Source organism: Lissotriton helveticus, chromosome 9, assembly GCF_964261635.1.
Source record: "Lissotriton helveticus chromosome 9, aLisHel1.1, whole genome shotgun sequence".
Taxonomy (NCBI): Eukaryota; Metazoa; Chordata; class Amphibia; order Caudata; family Salamandridae; genus Lissotriton; species Lissotriton helveticus.
Genome location: NC_136070.1, coordinates 886714821 through 886731954, shown reverse-complemented (window position 1 = coordinate 886731954; position 17134 = coordinate 886714821). Strand labels below are relative to the sequence as shown.

Here is a 17134-nt window from a genome sequence, read left to right as displayed (position 1 = left end):
ATGCCAGTGGAGTGGGCACTGTGGTTGCCTCCCTGCAGAGACATAGGGCTGATACGTGCACTGCACAAAATAAATGTACAGGTGGCAGGGGATTTGTTTCAGGACGGGAAAGTAAAGACCTGGGAACAGGCAATGGGGACTGTGGGGGAGGGCACGGCACTACAGCAATTTCAGTTCTACAAAGTACGCAGAGCCCTGTTGGAACAGCTAGGGGAGGATCTAGATGAGCCGCCGGAAGTGCCAGAACTTACTTATGTGATCAAGGCTGAATCTCCACGCAAGTTAGTAACTAATATTTATAAATTAGCAATGGCCCACAGGGAGGGTCAGTATACAGCAGCAAGGCTGGCATGGCACAGGGATCTACAAATATCGATAGATGATGAGATGGGGCGATATTGCTGTACGAACACTAGGAGAATCACGCTACATGGCAGGCACCACCTCATACACTTTAAATACATCAATAGGGTATATTACACCCCTGAACGACTTTGCAGGTATGGGCTACGGGAGAAAGCAACATGTGAGAGGTGCCATGTTCGAACAGCAGACTTGCTACATTTGGCATGGCTCTGCCCGGGAATATATGCGTACTGGGAAGAGGTATTCAGGGAATTGAGTAGAATAGTAGAGGTGGCGCTGGAACTGCATCCCGTGGTGGCACTTCTGGGATACTCCAATAAGCGGCCTAAAACGCCGTGCCGGTTGGTGGATATGGGAATGCTTATAGCAAAACGGGTGGTGGCACAGTGCTGGATGAGAGGGCCGACACCCACAGTGAAGTGATGGTCGCATGATGTGCTGGACTGCTGCACGCAGTCGGAAAACTACAATGAACTATTGCCACCACGTAGCCGACCAAAACATTTCTGGGGACTATTTAGGGCACAGTTATCTAGCGGGAATGAAGATGCAGAATCTTCGGGGTCGGTACATCAAGGGGAAGCTGAAACGTAACACGGTGGGACACTCAGTGGCAGACAGTGTTTTTATGGTTAAGGCGCGAACAGTGTGAGGGTTCTGGGGAGCATCCTGCATACAACGTGTGACACTGGAGAGGGTGTGTACGTGGAGCGGGCACAGATGGGAGTGTGAGCGAGAGGCGAGAGTGGAAGTCCGGAAGACGGTAATAAGAATGGGAGGAGATACACTGCTGCGATTATGCGCTGCCTGGTTGGGCAGGTTCTGCCTATTGGTAATAGTGCACGAGATTTGAGTATAATGTGCCGACTGCCCCTAGTCGGGTTGTTGCCATAATGGCTGTGTATTTACTGGGAAGGGGGCGTCTGGCCCACAGTCTCAGGATGTCTTACTGTACATGACTCTATGCATTTTGTGTTTTTGAGTAATAAAAGCTTTACCAAAAAAAAAAAAAGAACATTCTTTAGCATTGACCATATCACCAGGTGACTTGTTCCTGGAGCTGTTGCAGCAGGGCTCCCCTTTCTTTACACCTTTTGGCATCAGTTGGTTTAGTTGTCTTCTTCTTTTTCTGCATCAGAAAGCATTTTGACTGCATCATAGGAGGAGACATCCTACTTGTTCTGGAGTCCTGGTTGTCTCCTAGTGCGATAGTGTCAAGGTTTCCCAGGTCCTTTGCATCCTCTATAGTGCAGATGGAGAGGGTGTCATTGTCCCACATGAAGGTAAGGCAAACGGCATAGGCCCACCAGTAGTAGTTTCCTCTCTTATACAAGCGTTCTTTGAGTGGTTCCAATTGTTGGCACCTCTGTAACGTTATAGGAGAGAGGTTCTGGTAAAGCCATATTTAAGTTCCTTCAAACTCCATGGAGTTGCAGTCACAGGCTGCCCTCAAGATCGCTTCTTTCTTTGTGTAATAATGGAGGCAAGTAAGAATATCTTGAGGCATATTGGCGGTGCTTGATTGTCTTCCCACTCTATGCGTACAATCCAATATTATGTCCTGTGTTGCAAGGTCAGGCGCCATGTAGAGGAACAGCCAGACATAGTCCTCAAGGTTGGCAGTGGCAGTCTGTAACAGGACCCCACTTAATGCATATATCAGCCCTCCTGGATCTGTTTTCAAGGTCTTCCACTTGATATCGTAGGTTTGAATTCTTGTCTTGGAGGTCCAGGAGTGGGCTTCTAGTTCTTCATCCCAGGAGTCACCAGTGCGCTCAAGTGTCAACCCTCTGTTCCCGCTCGCCCATTTCTTTATTGAGATCCTTAACTTCAGCTGCTATTTTGTGTTTAAGGGCTGCAAAGTCTGTTCTCAGTTTGTCAAAAAGGGCCTCCAGGAAGGATCTGGTAACTGGAGCTTGCTCCCCATCACGCTCCGTGGCTACGCTGTTAGTGCGGGGGATCGCAGTCTCATTAGACACTGTTTTCGTAGGCAAGAGCTTATAAGCAAGTCTTGAATAGATTCATCTTTTTAGTGGGACAAGGGCTGCCCATTATTAATTGCTGCGTTGCCAACCATCATGCAGATTGGTGAATTCTATGGGATCTGGCTGATCGAGGCTGGCAGTCTTCATGGATCAGTGCCTCAATGTCCATCTGTTCCTCTCTATTGTGTGATCTGAGCCTATGAACAGTGCGCATGTTGGCTCTCCCACTGCTTCAAAACCAATGTGGATGTTGCTCCTCTATACAGTTCCGATGCTTCACTGATCAGCCACACCCAGGCTACAGTGTCATTGGGAAGATGGAGGAGAGATTGTTCGGTTCTGAGCCTCAGCTTTACACAGGTCTACGTCTCCCCCCGATCCTCAAATGAGAGCTCCCATTATGGTGCATGCCTACTCAGCATCCTTTAAACTGTATTGACTTCTGCAGACAATGTACAAATGTGCATTTCCCGCGACTCCTGGCCCACGGTCTCTGAGCACTGTTGTCTCGCAGTCGGGTGGTTTACATGTCTCAAGGACCCCTGTTTCTGGGTATTAGCGGGTCAATCTGCCTTTCCAATGGCCCGGGAGAAACTCCCTCAGCTTTAGAGCAGGCATAGTCCACTCCGCCAGTCCCTCTCACCTGGCTCTAGCGGTGAGCGTGACCGGTCAAGCCATGGATTGTTCAAGGAGGAGTCAGCTCTGCGTCTCCTTGCTCTATATTCTCTGCTTCAATGTCGGTTCCTGGGCTCCGCTACGCCTTCCTTCACCTGGTCGCCAGGGTCTGGGCTCTGTTGTTGCCATCCTGTTTTGTCCCAATCTGGGATCGTACTGGGCTGTTACTGCTCAGTCGTCACTCATGCTGATCTTCTGGGAACGTTTCTCAGCTCAGGCAGTCCCCACGGCCTCAGGGTACCTCACGCTATGCGTTTAGGGCCAGAGGGCACTGCCATCGCTGCAACATGGAGAGCAGACGGTGGTGCTCGTTGAGAGTGCTACATCTCAGTTGCATCTTGTTACATCACATCTTGTTCACGCCCCCCTTTAGATGACATTTTTGTGACAAACAGCTAAACCTGTCAATAGCGATCCCTGATATTGAACGTAAATTATTACATTCTGTCTCTCCCGTATGGAAATTTGTATGTTCCACCTGAAAATGGAAACGCTCGTACTCAAATGAAATATCACTAACACAGAACCTTGTTTTTTTGTCAGCCAAGAATGGCTGATCTATTTCTCAAAAACTACGTGAACCCTCAACAACTTTTTAATCATGAGGCTTGGTCGGCAGTGCAGCAGCCCTCTGACAGGTAATGTCTTCTCCATTCAAGAAGTCAAGAATAGACAACTGCAGATCTTACATTTCATTCATTAAACATTTATAAATTAAACATTTCACCTAATCTAACATATGCATTGGAATATATCTCAATAATGTGCTAGTCCTGCCGAGATTTGTAGGAAGGCAACATTTTACTGAAATGTTGGAGGCGGTACTCAGTGATCCCAGTCAAGTACTTAGATAACCTCTAGGCTTATCAAGTGCCTTTGTCCAAGCATTAGCAAATATAATATGTTGAGGCTATAATCTTCTTGCAGGATTCTCTTTTCTCAAGCTTTCTCTAAGCTTTGTCTTAGGACTAGGTGAGAAATTGAAATTTTTAGGGAATTTCAATTTTGCACTGGAGAATTTCAGGTGCAGTAGGAATCTCTTAAGGAAATGGTATCTAGGTCACTTAAGCCACTTTCTTAAAGTTCATATTAATAAATTAAACCTTTCTTGTGGAATATACTATACCATTCTGAGAATTTGGAACTATAAAGCAACGTTACTTCAATGAACAGCTTTGGGAATGCGCAACCTTTTTTCCCAAATATCTCATAAGGTGAAACGTGTACTCTTGCTTTCATAGACTGGTAATTGTTCTCTTAGAATCCTAAAGGCATGATGGAGACAATAGGTCAAGGATTCTGAGACATGTAATCAATGTAAGCTAGGACCCCCAAAATCTGTTTTCAGTATTTCATCGATGTCCATCATCAACTGATCCCAGAAAGTGTTTTTTTTAACTTTCCTTTTGTAGTGCAGTTTAATACTTTAACCCATGAAGACGTGATGCATCCTGTGACATATTCTCCTACTGCATAAATATGTTATATGATATTTTAAAAAAATCTGGATTCTTTACTACTATTTTAAAAACAATCTATTTTCTACATCTTGTGATGAATTGTTTCTTTGTTGGATCTTTAATTATGAGAGATGGCTATTTGCCTGTTTTAAGCTTTTCTCTATGCTGCTATTGTTTTATATTGTTGACCTCCATTAGAGGTCTAAATCAATTTTTGTGAAAAAATAACTTAAAAACGTACAGCCCAGTGGTGGTTTCTCTGTTGGTCCCTGCAAGAACCAGTCCTCTATTCTTCTATTTAAAAATAATCTATTATGGAGAGCCACAAAAAAGAGTTGAGAAATTTTCCTCCATTTAGGAGTTCATTTTCATTCTCCACCTATTTTTAGTTTGTAATTCCTTTCCACCAAGCTCTGGCAGACAGCTTTCTCTCATTATGCTGTTTTTTTATTGGGTCAAAAATTTCAGCCAATACTCTATGTCTTGCCTCCTCATATTTCTAGCAATTCCTTTATCGCACTTTCATATCTGGCAACGAAGGCAACTGGGGCAACCTCCTCTCCATTATATGCATGTTCTACACCGGCACGTGTGTGCGAGTAAAGTTCACCAGCACATGCGCAACTGCCAAGATATTCACAAATAGGGGGCTTAAACAGGGCTGCGTGATCGCCCCCACCCTGTTTAACTTGTACACTGCTGACCTGGGAGAAGCACTGTTAAAAACTAACATCTTTCCTCCAAAATTGGGCCACCATAGACTGCCAATTATGCAGTATGCGTACGATCTCGTCTTATTGGATCATACAAGAATTGGCATGAACAGGGCATTAGAGACGCTTCATAATTACAACATGGAAAACAAGCTTGCAGCTAACGCATCTAAGACTAAAGTGCTGATCTTTGGTCACAAGCCAAAAAACAAATACTGGCATGGCAGCTGGGCCCTCTAAGGATAAGCACAACCGATAAATACACATACCTAGGAGTACAACTTACAGATACCTGCAGACCAGCCCTGCTGGTTAAAGCACTGGAGGCAAAACTACACAACAAGCTTGTAAGCCACTCGGCGGAGGGGATCCGAAGAGTTATGCAAGCCAAGCTAATGCCAACACTCAGCTTTGGCCACCTTGTCTTCCCTGGCCTGTTGACCAAACAATTGGAGGGTCTATATACAATGGCATATAGAAAAGTCTTCAAGCTCCCTTACAAGACCAGGCGTTCAATGATCCGATTAGAGTTCAACATCACAGCAATGGACATGAATGTAAAAAAGACATAGTCGAAATCCAACACAACGTGATCAATGCATGCTCGGGCACAATCAGGGCAGCGCTACAGGTGGTCTTTACAGATAACAGCAGTCGCTGGGCAAGGTATCTATTGAGACCAGCAATCAAACCTTCTGCATACATACCATTAAGAAAGTGTAGATTAAAGAACCTGCTAAAAAGTGTGGCAAGAACATCTCGAGGCAACAAGACCTTGAACGGATCTGTTCAGCCCTGGGTGCAGAAGGACTTGTTAACTCACATGAAAGTACTACATGCCAGCCCTACTTAAAAGCAGGTCTGGGAAGGCAAGCCCTACAAAATGTCATGAGAGTGAGGCTCTTAACTTTGCCTATACAAGACTATAGACCCCACTGGAAAAACTGGTTATCAAGTGGCTCCGGCTGTTGTCTGTGTCAACACCACACAGAATCTGTGGAGCATGTCACTTGCTGCTGCCCAGCCCTGCTTTCTTCCCCTAAGCGTTTGTATTTAAGAACCATGCTTATACATCATGGCGTTAGAACATGTAAGGAGGCCTTAAGGCATATCTACACCACCACAATCCTGATGGAGCTGGCACTAATTGGGAAGTTTTATGTGGCTGCTTGAATGCTCATACGATCAACAAGAAAAGTGACAGTTAAATAAACTATGCTTCAAGTACCACTGACACTTGTAATTACTTATCACCGCATATTTAATAATATACATGTCTATACTATTTTTGGTAGGAACAGAATGCCCCCAGCAGTTTTGCCCATCCCCTGTACGTTAAATTCTGCATGCACTGTCTCTAAATGGAACACTTTTTTTTCTTCCTTTTTTTTTTGGGTACTAAGGGCCCGATGTAGGTAGGCAAATACCGGTCGGAAACGGCCGAAAATACCGATTTTCGGCCGTTTCCGACTGGTATGTGGATATTGAGATGTAGGGGCATCTTAAATTACAGAATCGGTAATTTTACCGATTCTGTAATTTTACCGATTCGGTAAAATACCGAATTGGTAAAATTACCGTATCTGCAATTTCAGATGTAGGTAGCACTGTTTTCAGTGCTACAAGGGTTTAAGAATTCTTAATTTACCACCAACTACTAGTTGGTGGTAAATTAAGAAAACCATTTAAAAAGGATTTTTTTTTGCTTTTTAAACAGTGCCATGTTGCAGACATACATGCCCTAAGGGCATGTATGTCAGCAACATGTGCACCCATGCACAATTGAGGGGTGCAACAGGGTGTCAAAGTGACACCCTGCCACCCCTTCAATGTTTCCCCCAATTACCGAATCGGTATTTACCGATTCGGTAATTGACGTTGATTCCTATGGGCCTCAAGGCCAATAGGAATCAAAGGCAGTTACAGAATCGGTAAATACTGATTCATTAATTACCGAATCATACCGATTCGGTAATTAATTCGGTAAATATACCTACATCCCGATTGCCAGTTCTTAAATACCGAATCGGTATGATTCGGTATTTAAGAATCGGTAATCAGGGATTACCTACATCTGGCCCTAGGTAATATGTGTTTAGTTATGTTATAGTATTTTTGTATATTAAACATGTTGTTTTACTTAGATTTTATGTATTTTACTTATTACTTTTTCTAAACTTGCACTTTCTGCCGTTTTTGTAAAAGATTTTAATTAATCATACAATAAAGTTTCTTACTTAGTTAGCAATTCCTTTACTATTTTTGTCTTTAATTACTGTTCCTTTCCCTAACTTATTTAAACGTTGTATACTATAAAATATTATGTTATAGATATAATAGGAGGAATACATTTTGAAATTCGAACGTTAGTCCTTTTGTTATATATAGTTCTATATAAATTATAGAAGCTCTGAAGACAAAGGTGTTGTGTTACTGGCTGATTCTTTATGGGGGTGGCTGAGCCAGTGCTGGTGAGCAGGGGAAAAAGAAGTGCCCTCTTCTAACCTCCCTTTCACTGCTAATGCTGCGTTTCCAAGTGCTGAGATACCCCTCCGGGGGTGATTCAAGCGCTACACAAAAAATTAAATTTAATCAAAGCCAATGCAAAGACCTCCTAGGTCTTGTTCTCCCTGACACGATTTAATATGCCCTAATTTTAATGTAAAGGAATACACATAGAAAAAAATATGCTTTGTTAGAAAACGCCTGTGCAGTGACACCCAGCCCACCACACTTTGGAAATTTTGCTGAGCTCTTAATCACCTAAAAATATGGTTGACTTTGAGTTCAATAAAGTACACTTTGGTCTACTTCCAAAACATTTGCCTTGATGTTCTTCTCTTATTTTTGGATGACATTGGGCATTCAGAATTCCATTCTTAACCTCACCAAAATCAATCACATGCAACCTGCTACCCAGTTATATACTGGTTTCTTCTCTGTGAACTTCCACACGTTTAAAGTAGAATCTGCAGGCATTTTAATGAAAATGAAAAGGAATTCTTGCATACCATAGAATGACACTACCTGCTCCCCATTCACAATGGTCTACTTAACATATTTTTTGGCCACACACCATTACGAGAGCGGAAATGCAGGAGGCATTCTGTAAATTGCCTATTATTAGTATTTCTGTTTCTTTAAAGACATGATGCTTTTCCTTGCAATCTACAACGTTCCCACAGCCTCGTATCATGCTACATCTTATCCCTGCTAAAAGCCAGGAAGCCAATATTCCACCTACTTCTTTGATCTTACCAAACAGTGCACCTAAGCAGTGTATTAACAGACAGACAAATAGAAATATTTATTTTGGTGAGAAGTAATCATTTTAGTCACTGTAGACAATATACTTACAAACTAAAATCTCCAATGTATCCCAACTTTAAAAAGCAAACCAATCCAAAATATCAATAAATGATGCAGAAAGTTTAAAGCAATATAATAATTCTTAGTCAAAGAAGATTTAATGTTGTCAATTTTAAGTTTAGCAGAACAACCACCTATCGGGGTGTTACAGTTTAATCCATTTAGTAGCGGATGTAACACTTTTGGGGATTATGCTCCAATGCTATTACTTAAGTAAGCCCTATTTAAGAGCAAACTGGTATTGATCTTTAATCTGGTAGCAGGATGCAGGTGGCATCAACGAGGAGAAAGACACAGCTGATATGTAGGTGGTATGTTGCCCAAACCACTAAATGCTGGAGTAAGGTCAATGTCCTCAGGATCAACAATAGATTTCAAGTTGAAGTTCTGGAGGATGGTAGTAAAGAAGAGAAACAGTTCCATCCGGGCCAAGCCTTCTCCAACACAAATTCTTTTCCCTATGAAACAGAGATATTCAGATTAGGAAGATTTTTATGCACAACAAAGAGGAAAATCATAGAAAAGACACTAAATTGATAATCACTTTCTAACGCCAAGCCCAAATGTGTCACTTCTGAAATAAGGTTCAGCCTAAAATGAAGGAGACTGTAATGCAATTAAAGTAGGGTGGTGGTCGATTTTTCCCTCTGTAGAGTTCAGTTTCCGTTTTCCGTCTCTCTCTCTCTCTCTCTCTCTCTCACTCGTTCTCTCTCTCTCTCTCTCTCTCTCTCTCTCTCCATCTCCATCTCTTTTTTGTTTGACTTTACACTTCAAGAAGCGTTCAGTCTCCGTATATTTGATTAGTTATCATTGATTAGAACCAGTACAAACAACATAAGAAATATTAGAAAATAAAAAAGACAATCAACCACTTGATTATATCCCATTATCCCACTGACTCTAAATTTAAAAAAGCTAAAATTACATTACCTACAGTGGGACTGAAAAATCCCAAACCGAGACATAGTATGCAAAGTAACTATATCTTAGCAAATACATTTCAATTTCTCAGCTATTTCACGACTCAATTTCATGAATAAAAGTTTTATAACATTTCATGCAAAATGTTTAATTATAATGAATCGTAAGAGTGCATTCCCAGCATTCTGCCTATGAACATTGTTTCCCACTAGCTTAAATGAACAAGTTACAAACCTTTTTAGATTTTGAGCTAGAAGATCAAGCATTGCCATGATCACAATGCCTAATTACATATATATACATATTCTGTGTGCTTTGATAACTATCTCATTCACAATATGACCTGTACAGCTATCCTCCAACCCTTTGTGAATATGTGGAGTGGAAGGCCGATTTCTGTTGAGCCCTCCCAAGCCACAAGCTGGGCCAACTTTTGTGTATGCAACTGGGTGGCATATTGGGAAAATAGCAATATGAACAGAAAGAACAACCAATATAAAGAAGTACACAAAATAAATGTGTACAAAACAAATACTCCAAGAACTTTATCAATATCAATTTACCAGAAAAGGGAGGGTATTTTCTTGGGTGTCTTGGGGAAGTAGAGAGAGAGGAGCTATATGACATGGAAGGTACTGGCACACTAAATGGCCAGTCAGCTAGGTGAACATGGTGTTTTAAGAGACATAACAACAGTGTACACTATATACTGCAGCTTAGAACTTAGAAGATTTTTCAATGCCCTTTTGTGGTAAAGAAAGGGAGACAGAACTGGGAGACTACATTTAGGTAAGCATAAAAACACAACCAGAGAAAGCACAGGAATTCTGGGGAAAAAAAGGCATTGTATGAAAAAAGATGCTTTTAAAAAAGTATTCCTTGGGAGAGGCAAGATGGTGGTCTGGCCGTAGACCGCGATGCAGCACTACGCCGGAGCTCCGCTTCGCATGGAACAGAATGTGACATATCCCTATCCTACCGGCGTTCTTTGAACGGAAAAACCTCTACGGAAGAATACAGCTCTGAAGGGAGATTAAAAAGCGAATGCCGAGCAGAAAGGACGGGGAAAAAAACGGCAGACTCACTTAAGATGCACAGCGTCCTTTAGCGTCCTTCATCTGTTCGTCTGCTCGTCTGTTCAGGAACATGCCATGCTGCAATGGGCAAGAATCCTCTGCCGAATATGTTGAGCTCCTTGACCCTGCTGCTTGCTCATCGGTTGGACTGCAGGCAAGGTGCTGGGCGTGACCGTCGATTCACACAGCTGTTCTCTGTCCCGCCAAGCGCTGCCCGACTCACGGCTACAGGGGAAGCAGAAGCGGCAGGGAGAGCGTTGCTATCAGCTTGTAAACGAAGAAAGCGAAGAAAACTCCGGCAGAGATATATTATGTTCCGTTTTGGCTGAAGTTTTACAGCCTCTTTTTGGACAGATAGTTTGGAGCCGAATACAAACCCAGCTGCTGCTAGTCTGTAGTGAACTGGTTACATTGACATTTACTTGCGAAATGCCTTCTAAAGCTGCATCTGCAGCTGCAGCACGCACCAGGTTGGCAAAAGCCGCTAGAGCTCTGCGTGAGGCAGAGCAGGAGGAAATGCAGCAGCAGGGGGAATCCTCGAGCAGTACTAACCCCCCGGCGAAACCCAAAACTCAGAGACCACTTGCTGGGGAGAGCACGCCAAGGCAAGCAGCCTTGGCTGCCAAAAGGAAAATAAATAAAGAAAATTCCCAGAGCATGGCCCTACCTGGTAATACAGTAATGGATATGCTACTTAGGAAACAGGGGGCTCCTGCCTCTCCCGCGACCTGCATACAAATACCCACAGTAGAGAATCAAAACCTGGTCTCGCAGGAATCACCGCTACAAACTCCTGAAGGCACCGGGGGTAATCCAGACTCTATCTCCATTATTGCTGAAGGACAAGCAACGACTGCAGAGACTGCCATATTGACCCCTGACATTCGAACTGTGAGTATTCCACTTACTGAAGCTCAGGAGAAGTCTTATGATGATGATACTACTCAGATGGCTGAAAAACAATCTATGTCTTTTTCTGGGGTGGGTGCGAATATAATGGGGGTGCAGGAGGACGTAAATGAAACAACTCCAATCTTATCTGTTGCACCGGTTGGGGCAATAACCTCTTTAATAGCTTCAACTACATCTGATAGCATGGTCGCAGCTCCATACCCGGATGAACTCACTAATGCAGGAGGTAAGGGGATGCAACCCGAGGGACATCATATATCTAATTTGCAAGGGGCTACCCTAGAACCTGATACGGACCGTAGCGAGTTCTACTCATTTACTGATGAAGCTGGATTAGATAGTGAATTTGGTAAGGAAGGACAAGGAAATTTGGGACTCAGCGGGTCTAGCTCAGAGTCAGAAGATGGTGACGAGGACGAGGAAGTAGACTCGGATTCAATGGGTGTCATCAGTAGTGAAGGCAGTGAGGCAGAAGACGCAAGGACTAACACCGTGAGATCTAAACTGAAGCCCATGAATAGGCTAAGCCAAACAGGCTCGGGGGGCTCTCTTCAGGCACCTGCCTTACCTCACCCATCTGCACAGGCTGCGGACTCCGATTCTGGAGGAGCCAACATACATGGTATCTCTAACACTGCCGTAGAGTCAATCCTACAGGCCATCCCCGCCCACAGGGAGGAGACTGCACAGGATAGCAGGTGTTCACGGGCGGCTATCCGCAAAATGCAAGGTGTGGTTAAAAAGCTATCGGAATCATGTAAGCAGATTGGTATAAGAATGGCGGAAGTGGAATCAAGGGTTCTTTCCACAGAAAATGAGGCTATGGCCAATACGTAAAATATAAATCTTCAAGCAGCCGAGCTAACTGATATTAAATGGAAGCTCGAGGACTTTGAAAATAAATCGTCAGCGCCGCAATAACCTGCGCATACTTGGAGTCCCAGAGAAAATGGAGGGGGAAAATGTACGCGCTTTTGTGATTAGGTTATTTAAAGAGTCATTGCCCGAATTAAAAGACTGGAACTGGGAATTCGCAATCCAGCGACCCCATCGAATGCCGTTCAATCCTCCTGCTAAACCCGGCCCATACCAAAGAGCAATACTGGTTTATTTTGGAAATTTTCTGTTAAGGCAAACTATAGCTGAGAAAGCCAGGCCAGATCATAAACTGACATTCCAAGAGATATCATATTTCACGAGACCTGATTTTTGCCATGCAACAGTTGAGAGGCGCTGGCGACTACGTATGTTAATTAAGCCTTTTCAGGAGAAAGGAGCCCAGGCCTATCTGAACAATCCTGCAAAACTTAAGGTGGTCAAAGGGGGTCTGACAAAATGTTTTGTATCTGAAATCAAAGCTCAGGCCTTCCTAGAACAGATGAAGTAATCAGTCCTGCGTGACTATGTAGTAAATCTTTGCCCTTTCAGTTCATAAAGGATGGGGATTTTAATCTATTGAAAAACCGCATATCTCTCTAATCTCTAATAGCAAGACCAACCTATAAACTAACTGGATGCGATTGGCCCATTTTGAAGGGCAACAGGATATCAGCCCTTAGAACTCTGGTTTCAAACCTTTTTTTTTTTTTCTTCTCTTACCTTGGGATTTGGTATGAGTTTAATATAGTAATCAAAGGTTAAGGTATTTAGTTTGTTGCATGTTGCATGTTGTTTTTCGACATTCTGTTTATTATTACTTAGCATTTTGTGTTTTCAAATGAAGATAGCGGAAGCTCTGGTGTTGTTCTGCAGCCATCACCCAGACTCTAATTGAGTCTGATCGCCTCATAGATTGGGTGGTGGAGGGAGGGCAGCGGGTAGACGGGTCTACTCGGGGCGGGGGGGAGGAAGGGGGTCTGCAAAAAATTAGAAAATACGAACCTAGCCGGATGGCAGTTGCCTCACAAATGAACATAGAGTTTGCAATGAAGATAATTGTAGAAAAGAAGGAAACTATATCAAGTATTAACCCTAATAAAGGAATAAGTTTTACACCAGTTCAGTCTATCCTATACGACAATGGGTAGGTTGAGTATTAAAAGCTGGAATGTTGGAGGGCTCCTAAACAATGAGAAACGCAGGCGATTGGCTGAGCTAATTGGTTTAAACCCAGTGGATGTAGTATGTCTCCAGGAGACACATGTGCCTTGGGATAAGAAATCCTTATTAAATGTAAAGGGCTATAATCTGGCAATAGCTTCAACCCAAACGTCAAATATTAGAGGGGTGGCAATATTAACCAAGACACATTTGGGGGAGACATCACGCTATCTCTCCGACCCCCACGGCAGATGGGCTATAGTTAAGCTCACTCTTGGTATTACTATATGCAATGTGTATGGATCCAATGATGACGATCCTGCTATATTTGAATACTTAGAAGCAGAATTAGCCACCTGGCAGGGACCCTTAATTATATGTGGGGACTTTATTATCTCTCAATCTCTCACTAAAAACCGGTTCTGCGACAAAATACGTGGGCCGAAAACCCAAAGTGTATAAAGCAATTAAAAGGTTAGTTAACAGCTTTGGTTTAATAGATGTCTGGGCTCAAAATAACGAACAGGATCCAGGGTACACTTATTTTTCGCACGCGCATCAGAAACATGTACGTATAGATTACATTTTTGTTACACAGGAGTTAGCCCCTCAGTCTTCGATTGTTAAATATCCCCAAATAATATCAGACCATAATGCCCTCATTCTTTCTACTGAATTTGGTTCCCCGCAAAAGCAACGTAGGCACTGGTCATTCGATCGTAAACTTTTGGTTAACGCTGAATACATTATGTATATCAAGAAATGGACAGAAGAATTTTTTAATATGAATCGTTTCAGTTCTTCAAGAAATATTGTGTGGGATTGTTATAAGGCAGCACTTAGGGGAGAAACTACTAGCTATCAAAACAGGATCCGAAAAAAACAACTTAATGAACATAACCTGAAAATATCCACCCTAGCTAAAGCTGAAGCAGATCACACGAGGCTAATTTCTTTGGGGCAGGACGCCAAGCAATTAATGTATCAAGTAATTACATTGAAATCTGAGATTAACACGACTCTTAGCCAGAAAGCGGCGCAAACATACAGGGCCCATAGAAAAGATCTATATGAGAACGGAGAGAAAGTAGGCAGACAACTGGCTCTAATCACCAGGCAAAAAAATGTTGCCAGTAATATTAGTTCAATTCAGGAGGGTGGTCAAACATTTACTAAAGCGACTGATATAATACAATTATTTCAGCAATACTATCAAAGTCTATACACTGAAGACCTAGCTACCACTGACACTCAAATAAATCTGTTTCTTAACAATTTTCTTGATAACGAGAATGGAGAGAAAGTTCTCGGTGAGGCTACTCGTGAAGATCTGGAAGGGGAAATCTCCATCGAAGAAGTATTAACAGCACTTACTTCGTTACAAGCAGGAAAAGCAGTGGGGCCGGATAAAATTCCAATAGATTTGTATAAAATTTTATCTGAACAACTAGCCCCAATTTTGCATGATCTTTTTCTAGGGATACAATGGAACGGAGTTTCTCCTGCATCTTGGTCTGAAGCCAGTATAGTTGTATTTCCTAAGAAAGGAAAATCACCCGAACTTATCACTTCATATCGCCCCATATCCCTTATTAATTCGGACTCTAAATTGTTTGCTAAAGTAATGGCCGGTAGATTAAGCAGGGTTATTGAACAGCTGGTCTCCCCTTGGCAGCATGGTTTTGTTCCAGGTAAAGGGACTACTGATCACACCTGCAGGGCTCTGGCCCTCTTCGATGCCATTGCTGTTAGGGGAGGGCAGATGTCAATGATCCTGTTGGATGCCGAGAAGGCCTTCGACCGGGTGTCATGGAAATTTCTCTGGGCGGTTATGGCAAGAAACAATTTTGGCCCCAAATTTTTAAAAGCTATGAAATCTATGTATACGTCCCCCAAAGCCAAATTACAAATTATGGGTTCCGAATCTGGTCAGATTAATATATTGCGGGGTACTAGACAGGGCTGCTCTTGTTCACCACTTTTATTTGCGCTTTATATTAATCCGCTTATATTAAAACTCTTAGAGCATACACTTATTACCCCCATCCTGAGCCACTCATTTGAGACTAGAGTACTAGCCTACGCGGACGATATCGCGGTCATTACCGCTGATCCAGTAGTGGCCATGCGCGAAATCGAAGAATTAACTCTGGAGTTTGGCTTATATTCGGGCTACTCCCTGAATAGGGGAAAGACTATTATACTGGCTACAGCCAATACAGTGTGTAGTGATCAAAGAAGGAGTCATAAAGCCACCTATTTTGGAGTCACTTTAAGCCCTGAAACCAAGCATATCGTAGCTTTGAACTATGACCCTCTCATCGCCAAGATTAAACAGGACCTAGATCGGGTCAATAATTTACACCTCACGATCATTGGAAGAGCTAACTTTCTTAAAATGAATGTTTTACCCAGATGTTTATATCTTTTTCGTGCAATACCGTTAGTAGTAGAGTCAAGGATATTAAAAACACTCGACTCACTTATGTCGAAATTTTTATGGCAACACGGAAAGATTAGGAGATCGCATAAACTGCTCTCCCTCCCTATAGAAAGAGGGGGACTTGCTGTTCCAAACTGTACGCTGTACCACTGGGCTTCGATTCTAAAACTCTCAACTCCTATGTTTTGTAATAGTAATGGAACTACACATGTTGATATTGATTACATTCCTTCAATATATGAGCTGGTTCTCGGTAAAGCAGCAAAGGGGCTCTTCCTCCAGACAATTGACACTAAGTATATGAAAAAGAAATACAAGGTTGAAATTATGTTAAGCGCTTGGAAAGTCTGGGAAAAGGTTGTTAAACTTATACAACTTAAGAAACTTAACAGTTATACGCTATTATGGAAACATAGTACTCTTTGTGCACCATCCTATGATGTAATAGCAAGAAAATGGGAAAGGATTGGTATAACTACAATTAGCGACTTCTTGATTAACGATTTAGAAACCACTTTTAACGACCTGAAACAGAAATACCAACTCTCAAATGGTGACTACATTAAATTTGCACAGGTAATAGCGTATTTAAGAGCAAAACGTCCCTCTATTTATTTGGGGAGAGTAGAGATAATTGAAGCCCTTAATAACACAAACACTAGAATAGGAGCACTTTATAGGATACTCCTATTTAATATGTCGGATGACCTGGAAAAAACAGAAACTAGCTGGGCTACAAAATTAAATAATCCTGACGTGGATGTTGATAGGATACTAGAGATGAGCCGATTTTTGATTATGGCCAGTAACTTAAAAGCCCAAATATACAAAACAGTCTTCAATCTCTATTATACACCCGCCAAGCTCTTTCAATGGGGGAAAAGGGAGAATGACATCTGCCCAAGATGCTCGAAAGGTCCCGCCACCCTGATACACATGTTTAGTAGCTGTCCCTCACTTGTGTTAATTAAGAACATGCTCTTGAATTTTTGGGAAGAGCTTTTTGGGCACAGGGTACCAGATTCAGATACACTCTTTGTCTTAGGATTCGATAATACTTTAAAATTGACTAAAACAGAGCAAAAAATACTATATATTGGTACCGCTGCCTTTAGAATCATTCTGGCAGCTCGCTGGAAGGAGCAAGAATCTCCTCGTTTTCAGATGTGGCTTT

The 17134-nt window shown here is 42.4% G+C and overlaps 1 protein-coding gene across 1 annotated transcript in view; it reads right to left on the bottom strand.

The window, feature by feature from the left end:
• Window positions 1-8481: 8481 nt before the first annotated feature.
• Window positions 8482-17134, bottom strand: part of LOC144781956 (cytochrome P450 2G1-like) — a 288870-nt gene continuing 280217 nt past the window's right edge. The window contains exon 9 of the mRNA XM_078661046.1: window positions 8482-9026. Coding sequence (XP_078517172.1) covers window positions 8845-9026 — 182 coding nt within the window. The 3' untranslated portion in view covers window positions 8482-8844. The remainder of the gene's footprint in view (window positions 9027-17134) is intronic.